The sequence below is a fragment of the Ictalurus furcatus genome, chromosome 22 (assembly GCF_023375685.1).
Source record: "Ictalurus furcatus strain D&B chromosome 22, Billie_1.0, whole genome shotgun sequence".
NCBI lineage: Eukaryota > Metazoa > Chordata > Actinopteri > Siluriformes > Ictaluridae > Ictalurus > Ictalurus furcatus.
The window spans coordinates 12,365,900-12,388,107 of NC_071276.1; the positions used below are offsets into that span (position 1 = coordinate 12,365,900).

General features: G+C 36.6%; 1 protein-coding gene across 3 annotated transcripts in view; it reads left to right on the top strand.

Annotated features, from left to right (window-relative positions):
* The window catches only part of tmem8b (transmembrane protein 8B), a 62,514-nt gene extending 41,645 nt beyond the window's left edge, over positions 1–20,869 (top strand). For 2 of the 3 annotated variants that reach the window (XM_053654148.1, XM_053654147.1), the window contains exons 3-8: positions 1,289–1,385; positions 3,022–3,145; positions 3,710–3,852; positions 6,375–6,553; positions 9,479–9,625; positions 10,279–12,283. In XM_053654148.1, the coding sequence (XP_053510123.1) occupies positions 1,289–1,385; positions 3,022–3,145; positions 3,710–3,852; positions 6,375–6,553; positions 9,479–9,625; positions 10,279–10,410 (822 nt within the window). In that variant the 3' untranslated portion in view covers positions 10,411–12,283. Of the gene's footprint in view, positions 1–1,288; positions 1,386–3,021; positions 3,146–3,709; positions 3,853–6,374; positions 6,554–9,478; positions 9,626–10,278; positions 12,284–19,665 lie in introns of those variants that run through there. The other variant, XM_053654149.1, reaches the window with a different exon arrangement.
* Positions 20,870–22,208: the final 1,339 nt, after the last annotated feature.

Sequence of the window (22,208 nt, forward strand, 5' to 3'; positions counted from 1 at the left end):
AACTATTCAAATTTTCAAAGACTGAAAGATATTGATTATATACTTATAAGAATAACCCCAATGAATTCAGAAAACTCCGGTGCATTACGATAGTGATGACATGATAGTGTTAAAATGTTTTTTTGTAGCTAAAGTGTAGTATGATTTACATGCAAAAACTGTTTAATATTTAGTGTTTAGAGGCTCCCGAGTGGTACAACAGAAAAGTTTTTGCCCTATTATTGGAGTTTCCTCTGTGTACTCTGGTTTCATCCCCTAGTCCAAAGACATACATTGTAGGTTGCCCCGAGTCCCCTGTGACCCTGTGTAGGATAACCGGTACATAAAATGGATGGATAAAGTAGGTACCTAGTGTAATTATACTTCCTTTTTGTGGTATAATACAGCTTCTGTCCTTTGAACACTCTGTGTTTTAGGTTATTTTAAATTGAGGCTTTACAATAGTAACACCAAATAACAAAAGGATGACTCAGATATTGAGTACTACATAGTGTGAGGTTGAGTCATCTAAAAGGCAATGTACGAGAAATATTTAAATGTCAAATCAGAGGCAAGAATAACACCAAAATCTCTATCTTCACATTTATATTAATCTTGACCTGGCTCTGGATGTACCTCAGCGATCCTGGACCCAGTGAATCAGTGGATGGTTTAAAAAATGACTGACTTTTTGCCATCTGGCACAAGCGACTTCTTTTTAGGGTCAATCATTTGTTGTTGTGCAGCAAAAACACAAGGAACTCGATTATTAAAAATCCTTTACTACATCTTCCAGACAGTTTAAAGCCTACAGCATATGAGTTATAACTCTGATTAGCTAAAAAGGACATGCCTCTCTCTGCTAGCTCACATTCTCTCTCTCTCTCTCTCTCTCTCTCTGTCTTTCTTTCTGTGCTGAGCCCTTTCTATAATTCATGTGCCAAGGGAGATATAAGGATGAACATCTCTATTTTCAGATGGCTATAGACGTTCAGAGGGCATATGCTGCCACATGCTCCCCCATTGCCCTCAGTGTCCCACAGTGCTTCTGGCTTAACACTGTCTTTAATTATTATTGTGTAAAATATCTGAAAATATCAAAGTAGTTATTCATTGACTTTTGCCAATGTTGCATTAAGGCATGCATTCAGCACAGACGCCATCACAGTGTTTGTAATGTATGTATGTATTCTCTGATGCTCCTGTATTGAATGTTTTATATATATATATATATATATATATATATATATATATATATATATATATATATATATACACACACATACACACACACATATCTTTTCCAAAGTCCTCAGTGAAAGGGGAGAATATTACTGTGTTTGGATGTCTGCATCATGGAATGCCGCTGGCCCTTCGAGACAACTCCTCCATCAAGTGCGAGTCTGGTAAGAGCTGTACTCTATGTGGTTTGCCCCAATTATGCAAATAAATAATAAATGAGGAAATAAATAACACAGAGATGATTCAGTATTGATATTGATGATTCAATAATGATATTGATATATTAATATCTTTGGGCTGTTGATTTATTTATATATATATATATATATATATATATATATATATATATATATATATATATATATATATATATATATATATACATATATATATATATATTTCTCTCTGCCAAAGGACCAGATAAGATGAAACAGTTACATTTTAAAGCTTAACTATTACTAGGCTGAGTTTTCCAAAATCATCACAAAGTTAGGATCATCTTAACAGGGAGAGAGAGTGTTCAACGTGATGCTCGCACTACCATTTAATGATCATTTTTGTGCTGCAATGCTTTTGAAAATCTCGACCCTCATTAGTTCATGGCTCTAAATAAGAAAATGTCACTGTTTTATTTTGTAGTGGTGCTTCACATGACCAATTTTGACTAGAGCCATATATTTTGAACTGTTGAGACCTTTGTTTTGAACTTGAAGTGGAGAATAAACATTTCATTCTTTGTCCATTTGTCTTTAAACATTCTGTTTTTGTCTTTCATGGTTGTTTTAAACTAGCCATGACATCAGTTCTCTTATCAGACCAGAGAAAACAAAATAAAATGTCTGTGAAAGCTCTTCCCTTTCTGAACTAATCTTACTATCCCTGTAGGTAGTCTCTTGTCTGTGAGCTTCCGTCAGCTGAATATTTTACACAAATCCACGTGATTGGATAAGCCACAGCAGAAGATCGGCTATTCGAGCTGGTTCTTGTTTAGAAATCTAGACTCGCAAACTACAGGCATATTTTCTTTTCATGTGTTTGTCAGCTCTGCTACGGTAATATTTTGAGTACTCTGTTCATTCTGAAATACTTTGCTCCACCAGTTGATGGCCCCTAGTATTGTAAATATATGAAATACAGATTACTCAATTCATTAATTTAATATTCATTTAAAATTTTAGACATATTTAGACAGACTAACTGCTTTAATACTGTATTTGTAAAACTGACTGCATAACCAAACATAATGTTTCCAGGCAGATCACCCAGGCAAGGTTAAACATTAATAAAAACATTTCCACATTATTTATATTCATGTTTACTATGCGTGTATATGAATATCAACATATAATGTTTTTGTCATTTTTGGCTGTTTGCCAGAATTTAGTTGTAGAGACATCTGACGATTTTCCCAGACTGCCACACCTATAACAACACTTCTTTTGCTCACATTTCCCTGAAGTCAATGTTGAGAATTCTATCTAATAACACACAAACCAAACCATATTGTTCCCAGAATGATGGCAGTATGAAAGAGTTAGCACTTCCCACATATTTAACCCCTGTGTTTTGAGGACAAGCAAGTTGCCTTTAAAAATGCACATTTTTAATATTCACAGACAATAAAATGTAATCAATTACAAAATGTAATCAAATTTCCTTTTCTTCTTCGAACTTTGGCAAATGTAACTCATTAGCTTACAACATTTTTGCCTTTTGAATATTTAGGAATGTCATAACTGTAACAAATGTCAAAAAAAGTTTCTCTTCTTATCCTCTGTCGTTGGTCTTACCTCTTAACAGAGTCCGTTTCTGGATTCCTTTTGTCCGTGAACACCACTACAAACATTACAAAGCTGCGGATCCCATACCCCCAGACCGGCACCTGGTATCTCAGCCTCAGATCTCTACGTTCCACAGAGCACGGGTAAGTTTAACAGATCCCAGTCCCATCTCCAACTCCACATCCAAACACATTTAAAGAAGCATATAGGCCACACTTTTTTTTCTTCAGAGACATGAATTTAAATGCAGATAATACTTTCTGCATGTGACTGCCATTGAATATTGAGCAGTACTGGTACACATTCTTCTGAAGCCTTTCAGATACAGTGCTATATTGACAGCTACCATGCTAAAACTGTTCTGGCACTTTTAAAACATTAATGCAAATTAGCCAGTGAGACAGAGAGTTCATCTAAAGTTTGAAACCACAATTTCAGATTGCCAACAGAAAGACTTTGATAACATTGGGGAATATACCTCCATATCCACCTCTAGAGCAACTTCAGAGAATGCAAAAAAAAGATGCCTTTAAACGTTAGGCCACTTTTCATCTAGTTTGACTGATTTTCCCATGTTGCCCAGCTACTTTCAGGATAGACATTTTATCAAAGTCAGAGGAGGCTTAAAACAATCCCAAGAGGGAGTTTATATTCTTCAATACTGTCCAGTGAATTTGTGTTAATGTCCTTATTGTTGTCCTTTGCAGGTTTGAGGCATGCACTAATATAACTGCAGAAGTGTATCTTCGGTCCTATCTGACCCCATGTATCAATGACTGTGGCACTTATGGCCAGTGCAAACTCCTCCGCACCAATAACTACTTGTACGCTGCATGCGAGTGCAAAGCAGGTGATCAATCTTACGCTTTTAAACAACTTTCCTTGTGATATTTCAATGCTTCTTAGGTCCTGTCCACATGTATACAGGTATTTTTTCAATTTTCTCTGTAATTTGACCTTCCGTCTATGCTCAATGTGGAGATCCAAAGTGGAAATTTTGCAGGGATTTTGTGTGAACCAAGCTAAGTGAAAATGCTACTGTGTCCCATTGTTGTTTACATGATTACATGTTTCAAATGTTAAGCTTTCTTTATATTATTAAGTAATTATTCAAGTTTATCATCTGTTCATTTCCAATGTCTCTTGTTCTCTTATTTTTGCCTTTTTTTACTAGCCATTCGTAAATACAGTATATTACTATGAATTATTGTTAAAAACAGCTAAAATATCTTTGAATGGGACACATTTAATTTTTTTTTCAACTTTACAGCTTTATCGAAACACTGTTTTTTTTTGCACTGCAATGAGTTTAAAGGGTAATGGGATATTAATCGCCAAAATCTTTCCTAATTTCATGATAATCACCCACTTGACAGTTAAACGACAATCAGGCATAATTGGCAGGTTAAGTTAAATACTGAATTGCATGTATGTCACTCATCTCACCTTGTGAATAAGGGATCACAAATCAAATAGTAGCTTAATTACAGGACATGGGGTAATGCTGGGAAATATGCAAATCAAAGCCTCTCAATTACCTTCCAATTAAGGATCCTCTTGTGTCTCATGTTTTGTTTCTCCCTCTGGATTCTGTCTTGCGATTTCTATTACCAGTTACATAAACTCCCTTCCGATTTTAATGGATATTTGTAGGCAAACAACTGGCATTGAAACATTTTCTCTTTAATCTAAAGAAGGAGCGCTCTGATTCCTTACACAGGCACAGCCTTTCTTTTTGAGTGTCTGAAAGAGCTCCAACTGATCGTTGCTTTTCCACTCAATCCGTATTTGAGCTGAGAGATGGGGGATATTTTGTTTGGGAATTGTACTGATTAGACAGCCATAATTAAAATGAGTGTCTTCAGAAAGGACCGTGATGTGCCTATTTTCCACAGCGTTTACATCACAGCAGGCTTACAGGATCCAATCTATATTTATGAACCTGTTCACAAAGATACATAAATGAGCCAGCAAATGTGTGTGTACTTCTCTTGTTTTGGTGTTCAAGCATGATACGTAGGTGTTATTTGTTTGTGTTCATGTGTGTATGGATGATGAAGGAGCTGTTTGTCAATGCATATGTCTGTAGCTAAAGTTTAGCAATATAGATAAATAATACAGTGGCATCAACAGCATCACAAAGACCAAGGAACTATCAAAATACAGTCTGGAATACCTTCTTATCAATCGTGATATGAATCTTGACATCGTGAAGACCATTGAATCCATTATTAATACATGAAAACAATACAGAACAACTAAGACGCTGCCTACAGAAGACTGCCTACCAAAAGTCAGTGACTGGTTAAGCAGGGCATTAGTCATAGAGTCAGCCAAGAGGCCAGTGCCAACTCTGAAGGAGCTGGTGAGATCCGTAGCTCAGTTGGGAGCTGTTTACAGGAAAGCCATAGACTGGCCTATGACACCAGTCTCCAATCTGGGCTTTATAAAAGAGTCCTGAGAAAAAATCTATATGAGATTTTGGAGACTCAGCAAACATGTGGAAAAGGTTCTCTGGTGTAACACGACCAAAATGTAACTTTTTGGACTTGCCACAAAGTGCTACATTTTGCAGAAATCCAACATTGTTCATCACTATGAGAGCACAGTGAAGCATGGTGGTGGTAGCATGATGTTAAGTGTTACTCTTGGCCTCTTGGTTTCTTCCTTAACTAATCCTTACCTGGTCACTGATTTCTGATGAATGGTCCTCTCTAAGTCAATTTGTGGTTGTATCATATTCTTTCCACGTTTTAAAAATGGATTTAATGGTGCTCTGAAAGCATGTTCAAAGTTTGGGATATTGTTAATAAACAAATCTGACTTATACATATCCAGAACTTTGTCCAAGATTTGTTCTGATAGCTCATTAGTCTTCCTGATGCTGTTTGTTTAGATAGGTTTTCTAACAGAATCTGGGCCTTCCAGATATCATGACACTTTAATTGCCCACTGGTGGACTCCATTCAACTAATTATGTGACTTCTATGAGAACTAATTTAGGAGTTTCAAAACAATGGGGGTGAATACTTATCCAAAACACAACTTTTATGATTTTTATTTGTAAGTAATGTCACAAACAATATTGATTTTACCCCTACTTCAATATTATGGGTATTTTGTGTAGCTTCATGTCATTTCATGCCAATTAGGTCCACTTCAGTTCCCATTTCTAACAGTTTCAAAATGTGGAAAAGTTCAAGGGGGGTTGAATACTTATGCCAGGCACTGTATATTGTACTGTCTGTTATGACAAAACTTTATCATGAAGCTGTATTCTGGGAAACATTCCCAATGAACTTACAGTGGGTTTTGTAGGGACTTTTGGAAAACTCACACCAAAACTAATCTTTTAATGTGTGTATCTCATAGGTTGGGATGGCTGGGGCTGTACAGACAATACAGATGCTTATTCATATGGATTTCAGCTACTGTCTACCCTGCTGCTCTGTCTGAGTAACCTGATGTTTGTGCCACCGGTAGCCATTGCCATTCGCAGCCATTACTTGCTTGAGGCCTCTGTCTACATCTTCACAATGTTCTTCTCTACTGTGAGTATTTCTTTGAATGTCTGCATTGCTCTAACATAGTCTATGCTTGAATGAATAAACAGTGCATCCGTTGCCATAATTACAATGGGCTGGTTAGCAATAAGGCTTTCTGGAGTATAATAAAAGGCTATTATATTTTACATTTTCATTTCATTTGACATTTATTCACTGACAGATGCTTAAAGCGACTTACAACTGAGCAGTTGATGGTAAATAGCATTGCTCAAGAACCCCAAGGTGGCAGCTTTATGATGCTGGGAACTGACCTCACAACCTTGGAATAAGTAGGAAATATATATAAACACCGATCAGCCATAATATTAAAACATACTGGAAACATACTGTGTATATACAGTGTGTGTGTATATATATATATATATATATATATATATATATATATATATATATATATATAGATATATATATAGATAGATAGATAGATAGATAGATGTCAGTAAGTATGGTTTCCTACACCATCATGTCAGTTAGTACGGTTTCCTACACCATCAACAGGCACTTGGAAACTGGAGGAATCGCTGACTGGAAGAGGTCTGGCAGACCCAAAGCCACAACAGAATCAGAAGACAAGTTTCTGAGAGTCAACAGCTTGCGTGATAGGCAGCTCACAGGATAACTTCTTCAAGTACAACTTAACACTGGTCGAAGTAAGCAAGTCTCAGTTTCAAATTTGAAGAGAATACTTCGAGCTGCAGCTTTGACAGGTCGAGTGACAGTAAGAAAGCCATTGCTAAGATGACAAAATAAGAAAACGAGGCTTGGCTGAGCCATGAAGTACTGCCAGTGGACTACTGAAGACTAGAAGAAGGTCTTATGGACCGATGAATCAAAATCTTCGGTTCATCACACAGAGTTTTTGTACACCTCTGAGTAGCTGTCAAAAGGATGGTTCCTCGGTGTGTGACACCAACTGTCAAACATGGAGGAGGAAGCGTGATGGTCTGTGGCTCTTTTGCTGGATCCAGAGTCGGCAACTTGCACAGATTGATTGGCACCTGAACCGAACTGCTACCACAGCATTTTGCAGCGCCATGCAATACCCTCTGGTATACACCTAGCTGGTCAGAGGTTCATCCTACAGCAAGATAATGACCCAAAACATACCTCCAGGCTATGTCGGAACTACCTTAGAAGAAAAGTAACAAGACAGTAGGCTTCAAATCATGGAATGGCAGCACAGTCTCCAGACTTAAACCCCATCGAGCTGGTTGGGATGAACTGGACAGAAGGGTGAAAGCAAAACAACCTACAAGTGCAACACATTTGTGGGAACTTCTGCAGCAGTGTTGGGAAGAGCTTTTCGAACAATATTTGATTTCTATTGTAGAAAGAACGCCAAGATTGTGTTCAGCTGTTATATCTGCTAAAGATGGCTACTTTAAGGAGTAAGAAATTTAGATAAAATTTTGTTAAACAAAATGATTCAGTGATTTTTTTTTCATCTCCAATTGTTTATTTGTTCTATGCTTTAATTTCAGAATAGATTGAGACATTAAACTGTGTAAATGTCAATAAAAACTGGAAAAATGGAGGTGTTCTAAAACTTTTGACCGGTAATGTATATATTCAAATAATGTGGGGCATGCAGTCTTACCTAGGCGGATGCAAAAAATATATTTTATAAAGGGAAACCACAAATGAACCATAAACAAATATTAATTTGATCTCCTGGGATTTTTACACGAGTTGCTAGACATTTCACAAATTGTTGAAAAAAATCCCCTAACATCCAGTGAAGCAGTGTGGATGGAAATGTCATGTTGATGAGAGAGGATCAGAGGACAATGGCCAGACTGGTTTGAGCTGACAGGACTCTACAATACCTCAAATAATCACTCTTTACAACCATAATGAGCAGAAAAGCATCTGAGAACAAAATGCCAAAGCTTGAGTTTGATGAGCTTTGATGAACAGAGGAAGACCAGGAAGTCAGGTGGCATTTCTGCACTTGAAGTCTTTTTTAATGATGGATTGTGATACATTCAGCCCTGCCCTGAGAAGGTTGTTGGTGATGTCACTAACTGTCTTTTCTTCACAGATCTGTCATCAACATTTGTCATCAACTGCTGTTGTTTTCCTTGGCCAACCTGTTCCATGTCTGGTTCTTAGAACACCAGTGGTTTCTTTCTTTTCAGCAAAGTCCAAATTGTTGTATGTCATATGTTTGTACAATGCCCAATGTTTGTATAATGGCTCTGATAGATTTTCCTTCTTTTCTCAGCTTGAAAAAGGCTTGCTTTTCTCCCGTAGACAGCTCTGTTTTCTTCATATTGGTTTATCCTATTTAACAACAAATGCAGCCTTCACATGTGAAACCTAGTGCTCAAACCAAGAGAACTTTAGAGCTATTAACTCTTTAAACAATCAATCCAACAGGGCACACCTGGGCAGCAAGAAACACTTATCAGTCACCAATATATTCCAATATATTTGATCACTTAAAAAAATGGGTGGGTTCAAACAAAAGGTGTCCTGTTTTAATTTGTTTAACACCCCTAGATGTAAATATGAGGATGTGAAAGCTGAAATTCTGATTATATAGTCTCATATTCATCTTTTAATCTCAAACTCAAATGTATGTAATGTATAGCAAAAACAATAGAATTGGCTTTGCTGTTTTAATACTTTTGGAGGGGATTGTATCATAAAATATTCACTTTAGCATTTCTGTGTTTGTGGATTACTATGAAAAACATAAATCCAGGAGGTTCTTTATCCTAAATGAAACTTGATCATCATTGTGTCTCGGTATGTAAATTTCGTGAATGGAATTAAAATATTCATAACAATTTTGTAATTGTTTTTAACCAGGGTATAGCAGCCCCTTGCTTTCCCTGATTAAATCCCTTTGCATTCCTGTTTAAATATACACTATAGTTCTTTTTCTTTTTTTGTCTTTAATTATAGTTCTACCATGCTTGTGATCAGCCCGGCATTGTAGTGTTCTGCATTATGGAGTACGATGTCCTCCAGTTCTGTGATTTTCTCGGCTCCCTCATGTCCGTCTGGGTTACGGTCATTGCCATGGCCAGACTTAAATCCATCATCAAGCAGGTAATGTTAACATTGTTATAGCTTAATTCAGGAATAATAATACAGTAAAACATTGAGTATACTTTAAATGAATCATGATTTAATGTTCTGTATCTAGAGTCGATGTCAAGTAGTATAACTGATAGTGGGAACTGTACTTTTTAGCCCTGAAGAACTTCAGGAGTTTTCTAGCCTTGATTTAGTGCTGTAATATAAAATGTGAATTTTAGCACTCATCTGTATGGGCAAAATATGCATTCATTTTGTAGTGAACATTTCAGGCAATTCCCTCAGTGTGTGTGCATAACATTTCCTCTTTTCCTCTGGAGCACTCAGGGCCATGAGAGAATTAAAGAAAGAATGGAAACTCCTGGGAAACAGAAATAGATTGTGTGTGTGTGTGTGTGTGTGTGTGTGTGTGTGTGTGTGTGAGAGAGAGAGAGAGAGAGAGCGCGAGAGAGAGAGAGAGAGAGAGAGAGAGATAGTAATAAGGCAGACTATATCTTTACCTCAATTGTATCAAATTGCCATTGAACCATCAAATTATCTGTTTTGAACGGTTTATTATGTTGAGAGTGTACTTTAGCATCTGAGAGGAACAAGAGGACCTGGACTCGTCTTTCACCCCTAAAATATTTACGTGTCCTAATGCTAATTCCATCCACTTTGTGTAGGTGCTGTATCTGCTAGGGGCAATGTCTCTGTCCATGGCTCTTCAGCTGGACCGCCATGGTCTGTGGAACCTTCTAGGCCCCAGCCTTTTCGCCTTGGGTATAATGGCCATTGCCTGGGTAAGAAACGTCTAATATATCTCTTGTCTGTAGAGCTACCTAAAAGCCTTCTCAAGAAATGTTTTAATAGAAAGTTATAGCACGGAAGTTGTCTAGTAGTGCCAGAGAACATAGAAACAAACTGGAGTTGCAGGGTCAGGACTTTGCAGGGGGTGTGATGTATAGGTTTATAAATTTAGAAAGATTTGGCAAAGTTATCCTCTGGCTAAAACTAGACTCGGAAGTTGTTTTTTATGCAACTGCTGAATCATGAAACACAAAGTTTGGAAATGAAATTAAAGAACAACTATGTCCACCAAAAGTTTTTTTTTTTTAGAGTTTCTTTTCAGCTTTCGAGTAATTGCTTTGTGGTGGAAGAAGCTGCAATGCACCACACTCCAAAAATAGCTCATGAATCTCTTGGTCTGAAAATCTGTGGTTGCTGGTAAAGTGCTCATGTTAATTGCTAGGACTGGCCTTTCCTCATCTTGGCTGATTGCAAGCGTAGCACCTCGTTATTTGCAATTTGATAGGTGATTTCAATTTATTTGGTTCAACATGTGGCCCTTCGCTTTTCACCAGCTCTAAACATTGCGGGACCCATTTATCTTAGGTAGCGGTCATTAGCATGTCGGCTAAGATAAAACACAGGGCACTGACATTACTTTATACAGGCGGTATTAGTCATGCCTTTATAGTTCCATTACCAGCCAGCTTGTTCTTTCTCCATCACAATAATGTGTTTCCTGAAGTGAGCAGATAAAAAATAATGGGTGTTGGGAGAGGAGAGGACTTAGCCGTAGCCCCCTGACACAAGAATTTGATGTGATCAGTGGCTTGAGAGAAGCCTCCCTCGAGCCTAACAGTGGTACATGTAAGACAAAATGGAGAATTGAAGCAAGATAAAGTGTTCGAGGAGTGAGCTGTGTCTTCATGAGGTGATTCGGCAGTGACGAGTATGAATCACTCACTACATGTGGTGACTGAGAACACGAATCGATTTCGAGGGAAAGTATGAAGGAACCAGTCGTGATCTACTGCACAGGGAAGAAACACACAATCTACAGAAGGCAAAAGTTAGACGTTTTTAGTCTGTGATTATTTCTTCTTAGTAGTTTATATGGAAATAAGGCTTTGAATAACATGTGGGCCCTATTGTACTCAGCATGCACCAGACATTTCATTACATAAAAATGGATGAGCTTATTAAAAAAAAGAAGGAGGAGGTTTTTAAGCAGTGCCACAGATAAAAAAATTTTTTGTCAAGACACAAAATATTGTCATAGCACCTGATCATACTTCAATGATTGCACAGCTTTACTGTATAATTCATTTTGATTCTGTATGTTAGATTATTATAGCTGTATCACATTAGTTACCAGGGCAGTTTGATCATTTGATATGAAAACTGATACAATACAGATTTAAAGAAGATAAGAGCATACTTCTTCTTCTCTTTCAAATGAATACGAACACATTGTTCAGAATAAACAGATAATATATTCTAAATGAATACAAATACAGATATGAATACAAATTTTTTTTAGAATGCTTGCCAGGAAGGTTCACAGGGCATCTGGTTATGCATCTGGACTGAGATTCCGCCAAACCCAACAAAAAAGTTGCTAGAGTGGGAGGTTTTTACTTTCATATGGGTGCGAGTGAGCACAATGTATTTAAAGTCTCCTTAGTAATTGACTGGTCAAGGTCACTGTGGTCTGAATTACTTTGTTTATATTTTGGGAAATAGAATGAACTAAAGTTGGGATTAAAACAACGCACAATTCCATCACTAGTTATGAACTGGAGAAAAATTGTGAAATTATTTCCAGTTTAGAGTAGGTTACAGCCACTTTGGGTTTAAATCCTAATACAGATAGTGGCATTGTGCCTATATATTATGCCTGTATATTTGTTACTGTGCTTTTAATGGATTTATATTTTACCTGACTACAACTGAAAACTAATACTTGTTCTCTGAATAAATTTACTTTAATTACATTAAAAAACACACACTTTCTACTTCTTACATTTTCCTCAGTAAAAATCAAATATTTTTTTTCTTTTCCATGGCCACCAGTCTGATTATTTCTGTTTTACATTTATTAAATATATCTAAAACATCCAGTCTAATCTATAAAACGGTGTATGGATACAATATGGAATCATGTCTATTATACTCACTCAGTCTTCATACATTAAAGAAAAAAACATGATAAAAAAACAACAACATACAATTTAAATGAACATAGGTAATGTGATTCATACCATAGATTTCATACAAAGCAAAGTACTAATGCAAATCTCTCCCTGGTCCCAACATTAACCTTTTAAAATTTTTCATACTAATCAATTCATGTGAATTGTTACAGATGTGATATTGTGCTTAAGAAAAACACGTCCTGATTTCTAACTTCAATTAAATCCATGGGCTTTTTTTTTTTTTAACCTTTAAATACTTTAAGTACATTGACACTTTAAAAATCACTTTCAATCAATTCCAGACTTTTCATTGACTTAAATACCCATACTATCCCTATAATTGTTTCCCAATACTTAAATACTTATAAATAGTGTGGTATCATGTAGCCCAATAAGCACAGCCCTTGAGTACGTTTTTACCCACAGTACAAACTACACAGAAAACCTGAATCAGCATCTGAATTAACCTCATGGCATAATTATGTGATGTGTGTGCAGACTGTGCAATTTACATAAAATTATAGACCATCATAAGCAGCAGTATACAGTATAAGAAGGCATAGCACCAGAATAGAATATAGAGAATACACATAAGTAATCACTGCTTTCAGGGAAAGTAAATAGCAGATTGAAATGTCAAGCTGTACTGACGAGTGTTAGCAAGCAGTATACCTGCATAATCATTGCACATTCTGGACATTATATGTTTCAGCATGTTTCTCTTAGACACGCCTTCAAGTATCCTATGGTGTGTAGTTTATGTATTTATTTAGCTATATTTTTTTTTTCATGAAATGCTAAAAATAGAGTTCATCAATCCTGGAATGCTCCACAGCTGTGGCATGAATACAGTATGGTGCATTTATCTATCCAAGTCCTTTTATATCAATCAGCTTGTTCGCATGTGTTTTGGCAAGGCCTCACAGTGCAAATGTGCACATACAGCCCAAATGAGAGCAGTGGAGCGGGGCAGAGGAACTGCATTGGTACAGAAGCAAAGTGTGATAGAAGAATAGAATTTAAACACATTGAAATTGACAAAAACTGGAAGACAGAGAGAGAGAGATGCCTGTAATAAATTGGTCGAGTGTCTTCTGGATGACTGTGCACGCATAGCGTATATCAAAATACAAACAGAGCAGAGTGTCAAAAGAAAAGTAATAAGAAACCTAGATTTAAATAAAGAGTAGTCTTTCATATTACAGAAAGGCGTGGACAATTTCACACTCTTCCAAATGATACACACCTATCAGATGCCCTACAATATGACTTAATTGTTTTTATTATTGCATTCTGAGAAAGTGGTAACTAGATTTTCAGGTGTAAAATGCCAGTATTCCAATGTGCCAAGAGTTAAGGGACTATTGATTCATGAGTCATACAATCAATATGAGCTCTCAGACTATTCACCAAGTTGGGAGATAAAGTCTGTTTTGCTGATGAATGCTACTTGTATATACTAGATATGTGATGATCTTTCAGAATATCTCAATTTTTTTGGCCACAGTATCATTTCATTTAGGACTATGGACAAATGCCATTGATCCGTACAGTTATCTATCTAGGTTCCTAGATGTCTCTTATTGAAAAATAATATTGTTTTAGATGTACTTTGTACTTTTGAATATTAAGCAAAACTCATTCTCATAAGAACTTTTGGTAATAATAGTATATACAGTGTAATAATAATTAGTAATAGTATAAATGTTTATGTGGCATTGATTATTTTCTGTGCTTGGCATGTACGTATGAGGTTATACTTATTTAAAATCCCCATGTCAGGTGGTTGTTGATCTGCACGTGTTTTGCAATGGCAGTGTCAGTCTTTGGATTTGAACCCGATTAAAACCATATTAAAACCCTATTAAAATGGACATTATACAGGAAATTTACATTTCTAGATGGTGTAGTGGATGCACAATCACTTCCTCTAAAAGTGTGTCCAACCTTGTTAGACATTTCAGGAAGAGTCTAGGTGCTATTATTATTGTTATTGTTGTTGTTGTTGTTGTTGTTTTTCCAAAGTAGACTAGGTTGCTGATCATTTTGAAATAATTGTTTAGCATAACAAATACTTGGGAAACACTACTATGATTTTGTGTTTGGTCATCATTTATTATTTTGAAATATCCATTTAGGGTCAAATCTTAACCTCATGGCAGAGGCAGTCAGGTTTTATGCTGAAATATCTTGGTACTTAGTAATTCATAATGCCATTCATCTTTTTATTGTTTCAATGAAAGAACATTATAACTGATGTTTATTTTTACTACCATCCATGTTGTAAATGTTGTCTTAGACATTAGAACGCTGTCACAGCTGAGGGATAACGTGCCATTACAGTAAATAATACTGTTGTTCCAACAATATTCTTTAAGGAAAGCGGTCGCTTTGACTGATTTCCTTAATGTGTCAGTTGACATAAAGTAATTTCATCACAGTTAAAGCAGGTTAATCACATTTAGCTAAAAATGAGACACAACTACAGATATATATATTTGGGAGGAATAGTCTCATAGATTATATCTAGATATGAATTTGTGATAGAGGCTATTCCAGTGTCAAAACTGTACAGTAGTAATCAATCATAAAGGACCCATTTAGAACAGCGCATGTCCCATAACAGAAGAAAGAATAAATAATAAAAGTACAGTACTATTATATAGAACAGTCTAAGTCAATTATTGCCAGCTAATAAAAATGTTTTGCTCTGGTGGGTAAAAGCATACAAGACAGAGCAGAAGATGGAATGCAGTTTGAAGTGCTAGGACACTGAAGAACACTGCAATTTCAGATGGTTAAAGATAAATGAGCAAGGCATTTTAAGGCATTTTTTCTTCTTGAACAAGACAGCCAAAGGGTGAACATCGTGTAGTAGCTGTGTAGGTGTGGAAATAAAGGTGAAAGGTGAAGTCTTCTGAAATTCTACCAACAACCAACTTTCCATAGAAAATATATAATGTCACTCAAGGTTCATCTGTAATTTACTGACAGGAAAGACATACTTGAGAGTACGGTGGAAGGTTAAGCTATAGTGTTGAGACTATTGTGAAAGTTCCGAAAAATATTTTTCCTGGCTTTTGAAATGGTCCTGGTAAAGTAATATTTCAAGCTTGTTTACAGGCAAGCCATTGAAATGCAATACAAATACAGGGTTATACACACTTGAGTGTGTTGGACCCTAATCTATACACAGGGTATCCGCAGGTATCAGCACTTCAAATGTAATACTTTTTAATACCATATTCAACAAAGTTAAGACCTGCATGTCACTTCAATCATGCTCCATGATACATCAGCTATAATGGATTGTGTTCATGCATATACAGTGCCCTCCACTAATATTGGCACCCTTGGTCAATATGAGCAAAGAAGGCTGTGAAAAATTGTCTTTATTGTTTAACCTTCTGATGTTTTGTTAAAAAAAATTCACAAAAATACTCTGCTCTCGTGGATATCAATCAATTGCAAACAAAACACAGGTTTATCATATATATGAAGTATATTCCAACTGATATTTTACATTGTTTTAATACACCTGGGTGACTAGGAACAGGAAATTGTTCAACCATGACTTCCTATTTCTCAGGGGTACAAATATGAGGTAACACATAGGTCAAATTCCCTTAGTCATTCAAAACTATGGGTTAGACCAAAGAATATAGCTATGATGTGCGGTAAAAGGTTGTTGAGCTTCACAAAATGGGAAGTGGCTATAAGAAAATAGCACAAGCATTGACAATGCCCATTTCTACCATCAGGGCAATAATTAAGAAATTCCAGTCAACTGGAAATGTTATGAATCATCCCAGAAGAGGACGTGTGTCAATATTGTCTTGGCCATAAAATCTCCAAGGATCACAACTGGAGAATTGCAGAAGTCAGTTGCATCTTGTGGTAGAAAGTCTCCAAAACTACAATCCGTCACCTCTATTTTGAAACCACAAAGTATTGACTAAAACGGTGCCAATATTTGCTGCACACCTATATTTAACAAAGATATATTTTTGATAAACCGGTGTTTTGTTTGCAATTGTTAAAGCCAATTTTTCACAGCCTTCTTTGCTCATATTTGTCACGAATCGTGACGGAGCAGAGATAGGACGGATGCAAGTGCAGTATGAACAGTTGTTTATTTGAAAGAGAGACAGGCAGACAAATCCAAAACGTGATCCAAAACGTAATCCACAAACATGCAAGAGGTCAGGCGATTGGCAAACAGGCATACACGGGGCAAGGCTGGAATCTAGGTCGTGGTCACGGAAAACCAGGGTCGATAAACAAAACGAGAAACGAACTATGACGAGGAACTGGAAGCGGATAATCCAGCGCGAACTAACTCTAAACATGGAACGTGACTATGACTACTATACGAATTAAACTAATTCTAAACATGGAACGTGACTATGACTACGATACGAACTAAACTAACTCTATGATAATCTTCCGCGTTGTGTGCTGGGAGGCGCGCGGTATATATGCGGACATGATCAGCGTCTAAACCGCTAGCAGCTGAGAGCAATACAGACACACGTGAAATCCCAGCCAATGACAGAACAGGGAGGAGACATGACAGAAACATAAACAAAACACACATGTCCAGATGTCACTACGGTCAACAACGGAAAAGCAGGTGCTCGCGCATTCACGCTTAGAGCACGCTGCTTCAAGGGGGAATCATGACAATATTTATCAAGGGTAAATTACAGTAAATTATAGTAAATTACTATATCAGTAGAGGGTTACTGTACATCCATTTCTGGGTTTAAGTAAACTATAGCAGGGTAAATTTCTATAGAGGTATATGAGAGACCATAGCAAATATCTTTTTTTGCATTACCATTTGCTCCAACAGTGAAAGAAGAAAAAAAAAATCCAGTATTTTCTTTCCATGACTTTCCAAGAGAAGAAAAAAAGATGACAAATTTATCATCACTCCCTCAGCAGCTGTATTTACTAGGTTTTTTTTGTAATTTAATGCCAGGGTAATGTAACAAGTAGTGTTATAAATGTATGTACATTTTTGCAAAGAAGAATTTGTTTTGTGCTATTTTATAATATTACTGTTGCACTGAATAATAATAATAATAATAATAATAATAATAATAATAATAATAATAATAATAAATCTTCAGAAAATCCCGTGAACCCAGCCACAAAACATCACTGATCCACCATCATATTTTACACTGGGATATTAGGTGCTTCTCCTCATATGCCCACAACCCACAATTTATTTACCCACCATGTATTTTCTTTTATCTTAAGAAGAACATCATTTCTCCTCCCCTTACAAACAATATCTTGTTACTGAGTTGCCATCTAATAGCAACTTATGAATTATTTTCATAACTGAAGAATCAACTATACTGTGCAGTTATGAAATTGCATCTGTATTTTAAAAGCATTATTTAGTTTGTGAAGGTCAATAACCATCTTTTGGTTTTCGCCATGCTGATTGATGATGAATGAGATTTTATATCTGTGCAACTTCATATATAGTATATGCTCTGGGGAAACAGGACAATTTACAAAAAAATGTGAAAAAATATTTGCATTTATTTAAATGATTGATTAGCGCAATTTCTCTAATTGCACGAGTGGAAAATTTGAATTATTGTGTTTTTACAGCTATTCTATACATTCCTTTTTGCCCATTCTTTAGAAAGTGACAATATTTCTAGAGTTGACTGAAACGTACTCAAAGATGACCTGGGTGACTTTTCAACAACTTCCTCCATCTGTTCATGAATTTTTAACATGGGACAAATCACTGGTTGGCTCTGAAGGAGGTAGCAAACATGAAGTAGTGAAGAGTGTAAATGGAACAAAAATACTCCAGAGGATAGGAAAACATATTATTCTATTTGCTGGGCTTTGTGAGAGTAACTACCCCTGTGTGTTCAGAGTGTTTGCCTCGGCTATATACCTGTCAAAGCCAGCACTACTACAAAAGAGTTCTGGAAAGTGCTCTCTGCAAAGTAGAGCTGTGTCTTATCTCCCCAGCTTCAAATGTTACATTAGCATCGCAAAGGGGTCAAACCAGACACATAGTTGATACTCCAGCTATAGGGCCGGGAAAGAATGGTACTAAATCTGAGAAGCCGTCAGTCTGAAAAGGTATCGTTTTTATGATTACATTTACAAGCCAGCCTGATGTGGTGAGTGCTCTTGTGAAAAGTGGTCCATGCTGAAGTACTTGCATTACTGATAATGGCGTCAATGAAAGTCTGAGTGGAATATGAAATAATGGTGCATGTGGTATCGAGGGAGGGGTGTGTGTGTGTGACTGGGGCTTAGTCTAGCCTCATACTTTTCATAAATATCAGGATCTTTGCAGGCTGAAGCGCCCAATTTTATGTCTAGCAACTTGACTATATGCATCTGAATGTGAATCATGGTAGTATCTCTTATTTTGTTTCTCCAAGTTATATGATAAATATTCAGGTAGTTGTATTTGTACTGAGATTATTCTTTTATAGCTATTTAATTACTACTATGTAAGTGAGGGCTGTATTTAGAGGTGAGTTAAGCGAGCGTAGTGAGGATTTAATGCTGAAATAGCACACAATGGTATTCAGTAGTATTCAGACAGTTGCATGGGATTCGCATGTGCAGATGATATTGTAAAACCCTGATTGGAAGTTTCTAATCAAGAAAAATCAGACGTGTGAACTTCACGCAGGAGATTTGCATAATCTGTAAGGGAAGCCCAGAAAATCGACTTAAGCCGTGAAACCCGTCTCTGAATACAAGTAACATTCCGCATGTAAATACTGACATAACTTTTGGACTTAAGTCACTGTCAAAATACAAATCTTGAAATTAATAACTGTAAATGGAGGTTATATAAATAGCATTGAATTATCCAGACTGAATTATAAGGCCACCATTATGCAAATACCATTTTGAATGAATTATTATTAGGTACTGTTTATTCCATAATTTATCATTTGCTGTTCATACACGCTGAAAATGCTCTCGCATTCATTCAGTCCACTTCTGACCTCATAATTACACATTCTTGCACTGATTTGGTTGTTCATCCGCATATATATATGTGTGTGTGTTTGTTTTTTCTTACTTCAGACCGTTCGCACCATCCGGCGGCGCCGCTGCTACCCTCCAACATGGAAACGCTGGATCTTCTTCCTGCTCCCAGGCACCACCATTGCTACTTCAGCCGTGGCACTCTATGCCTTCGTGGAGACTGAAGAGAATTACTTCTACATCCACAGCATCTGGCACATGCTGATCGCCGGCAGTGTGGGCTTCCTGTTGCCACCCCGTGCCAAGCCAGACGCCAAGGTGACGCCCATGAGGCGGCAGCGTGGATGCGGATATCAGCTCTGTGTAAACGAGCATGAGGAGATGGGCCTCGTCGACCCAGCCATCATCACCATCAATAGCATCTGCACCAGCTGATGACACCTTTGGAATATTTAAAAAAAAAAAAAAAAAAGGAAAACAAAGCCAGAGAACTCATCACACTGTAAATAAAATCTGAAAGGACACATATAAACACTTTTGTTGTTTTTACTTGCCATTTTTTTGGTTCATATCGGGAAATTCTACAGTGATGTGTTGCACTGATGTTAGTGAACACAGTATGTAATGAAATCTGACTACTCACATACACTTGAAGTTATTTTTATTATTATTTTTGGTGGTTAATTGATGCTTGGATTTCTGCTATATTTGCCATTTTGCATTCTCAGTATGTCCAGATGGATTGCAGTGATTACGGTGTTGCACTGCTGTTTGTGAACATGGTACTGTTTAAAAGATAAACATTGTTGCTGCTATAATGGTGACTGTAAAATTGTGTCATGTAATTATTTATTGCTGTCTGAAATCTGAAAAGACCAAAAGTACTACTGGGGTGATATTAGAGAAGCTAAATAGTAGAGGTATTTATGAAGGAACAGATTTTGTTTCCTGGTTTGTTTTTTTTCCATCACTAAACTTGCACTGAGACACAACAATGTGATACGGTACATTTTTTTATATATACTGTATAAGTATGTAATAGGTAAGTGTCACCATTGTAAAGATATAGTTGTTTTTTCGGTGGAATAGCTGATTGTACTATGGATTGCATTTTATTAACTATTGATTGTTAATCGAAAAAGTGGCCAAGAATTTGTTTTTTTCGCTAAAAAAAAAAGAAAGAAAGAAAAGAAAAATAAGAAACCTCCAATAAATAACCTCAATTTCTTGTTGTAAGTACCTGGTGAGGAATTGGGTCAAAGAGGATCATTATTAACCGATAAAATGAATAAACATTTTATTTTTTTCTGTACTAAAGAGGCTCATATGTCTTTTCATGAAGGGTTTAATTAATAAGCTATTTGTCGGGAACATGGCACGCCCTATTTCAGTTCCTAATGGATGCTCGTGGCCTGGCATAATGTGCCAGTCTATTGAGGAGATGCGAAGCTGCCGCCGTAGGCCTCTCAGAAGAGGTATAAATGAATAAATTATATATCATCAGTCATAGCAGAGACTCTGGTGGCTGTGTGGCAGCGGGAAATCTCCACATAACCAGGATGTCATTACGATGACAACAGTGATGCTTTGAATGCATCGCGTTCCTTCCAGCATTCCACAACAGATAAGAGCAGTGCGAGCTTTATCTCTGAACAACAACGTCTTAATGCTGTGCTGCTTTTACAACAGTTTCGAACAGGGTACACACTTTAGGGGCTTTTTCTCAGCACTCACTAAGTGGGAACTTAAAAAGAGTGTGAATGAATCACAAATCAAGCCTCTTGTTAATTCAATTAGCACATCAGGCTTTTTGTGACCCATTTTTTATTAAGGTGTTAAAGTGTGGTTTATTTTTGAAATCAAGTTCCATGGCCTTAATTTATTGCCAATAATATAAGGGACCATATGTTATGTATGATTAGTTACACAATATATGGGACCATATGGTATGGATGAGTAGTTACTCAATGTTCAGTTATCTTTAGGACTGCATGGGGAAAAAAAAAACAAAAAACACATGTTCTTACTTAGTCAATAAGCAACTGCATGTACTACATGGATGGCTTTATCCTGATCAGGGTTGCAGAGTATATATTATAGGTGTTAAATAAAAGCAGAAGCCCATCTTTGCTTGAAATAATCTCGCAGGCCAACAATAAATCTCGTATCAATTTCCTTCTCCACTACATGCTCACTACGGTCCTGTTACATGCACTGAAAAGCCTCTCTAATAGATGAAAGAAGCAACTCGGAAATTAAGCAAAGATAAATGATCATGGTTGACGCTGTAGCATATTTCAAAGCTCCCCTGCTAAGAGGAATGACTAACAAGTGGAGAACAGAAACAAGCATCTAACCAGATGCTTATGTTTATGAACAGCCATGTCAATAAATTACTTTCTAGCACATTTTGCTGGAGGCACTGCATATCCTCTGATGATGAACTACTAATCTGCAATGATACAAATAAGTCACTGCTAAATCCATAAGGCTGCTGTTTTTCTGAGATGTCTATACTACATTCTCAGATGTTGGATGCTACAGGTGCCAAAATGAAGGATAGTCTAAATTGTTTCATATGAAACTCATATTAACGTTCCATTTTCCTCCAATCTGGTCATTACTAATCCCTACTCACAAGC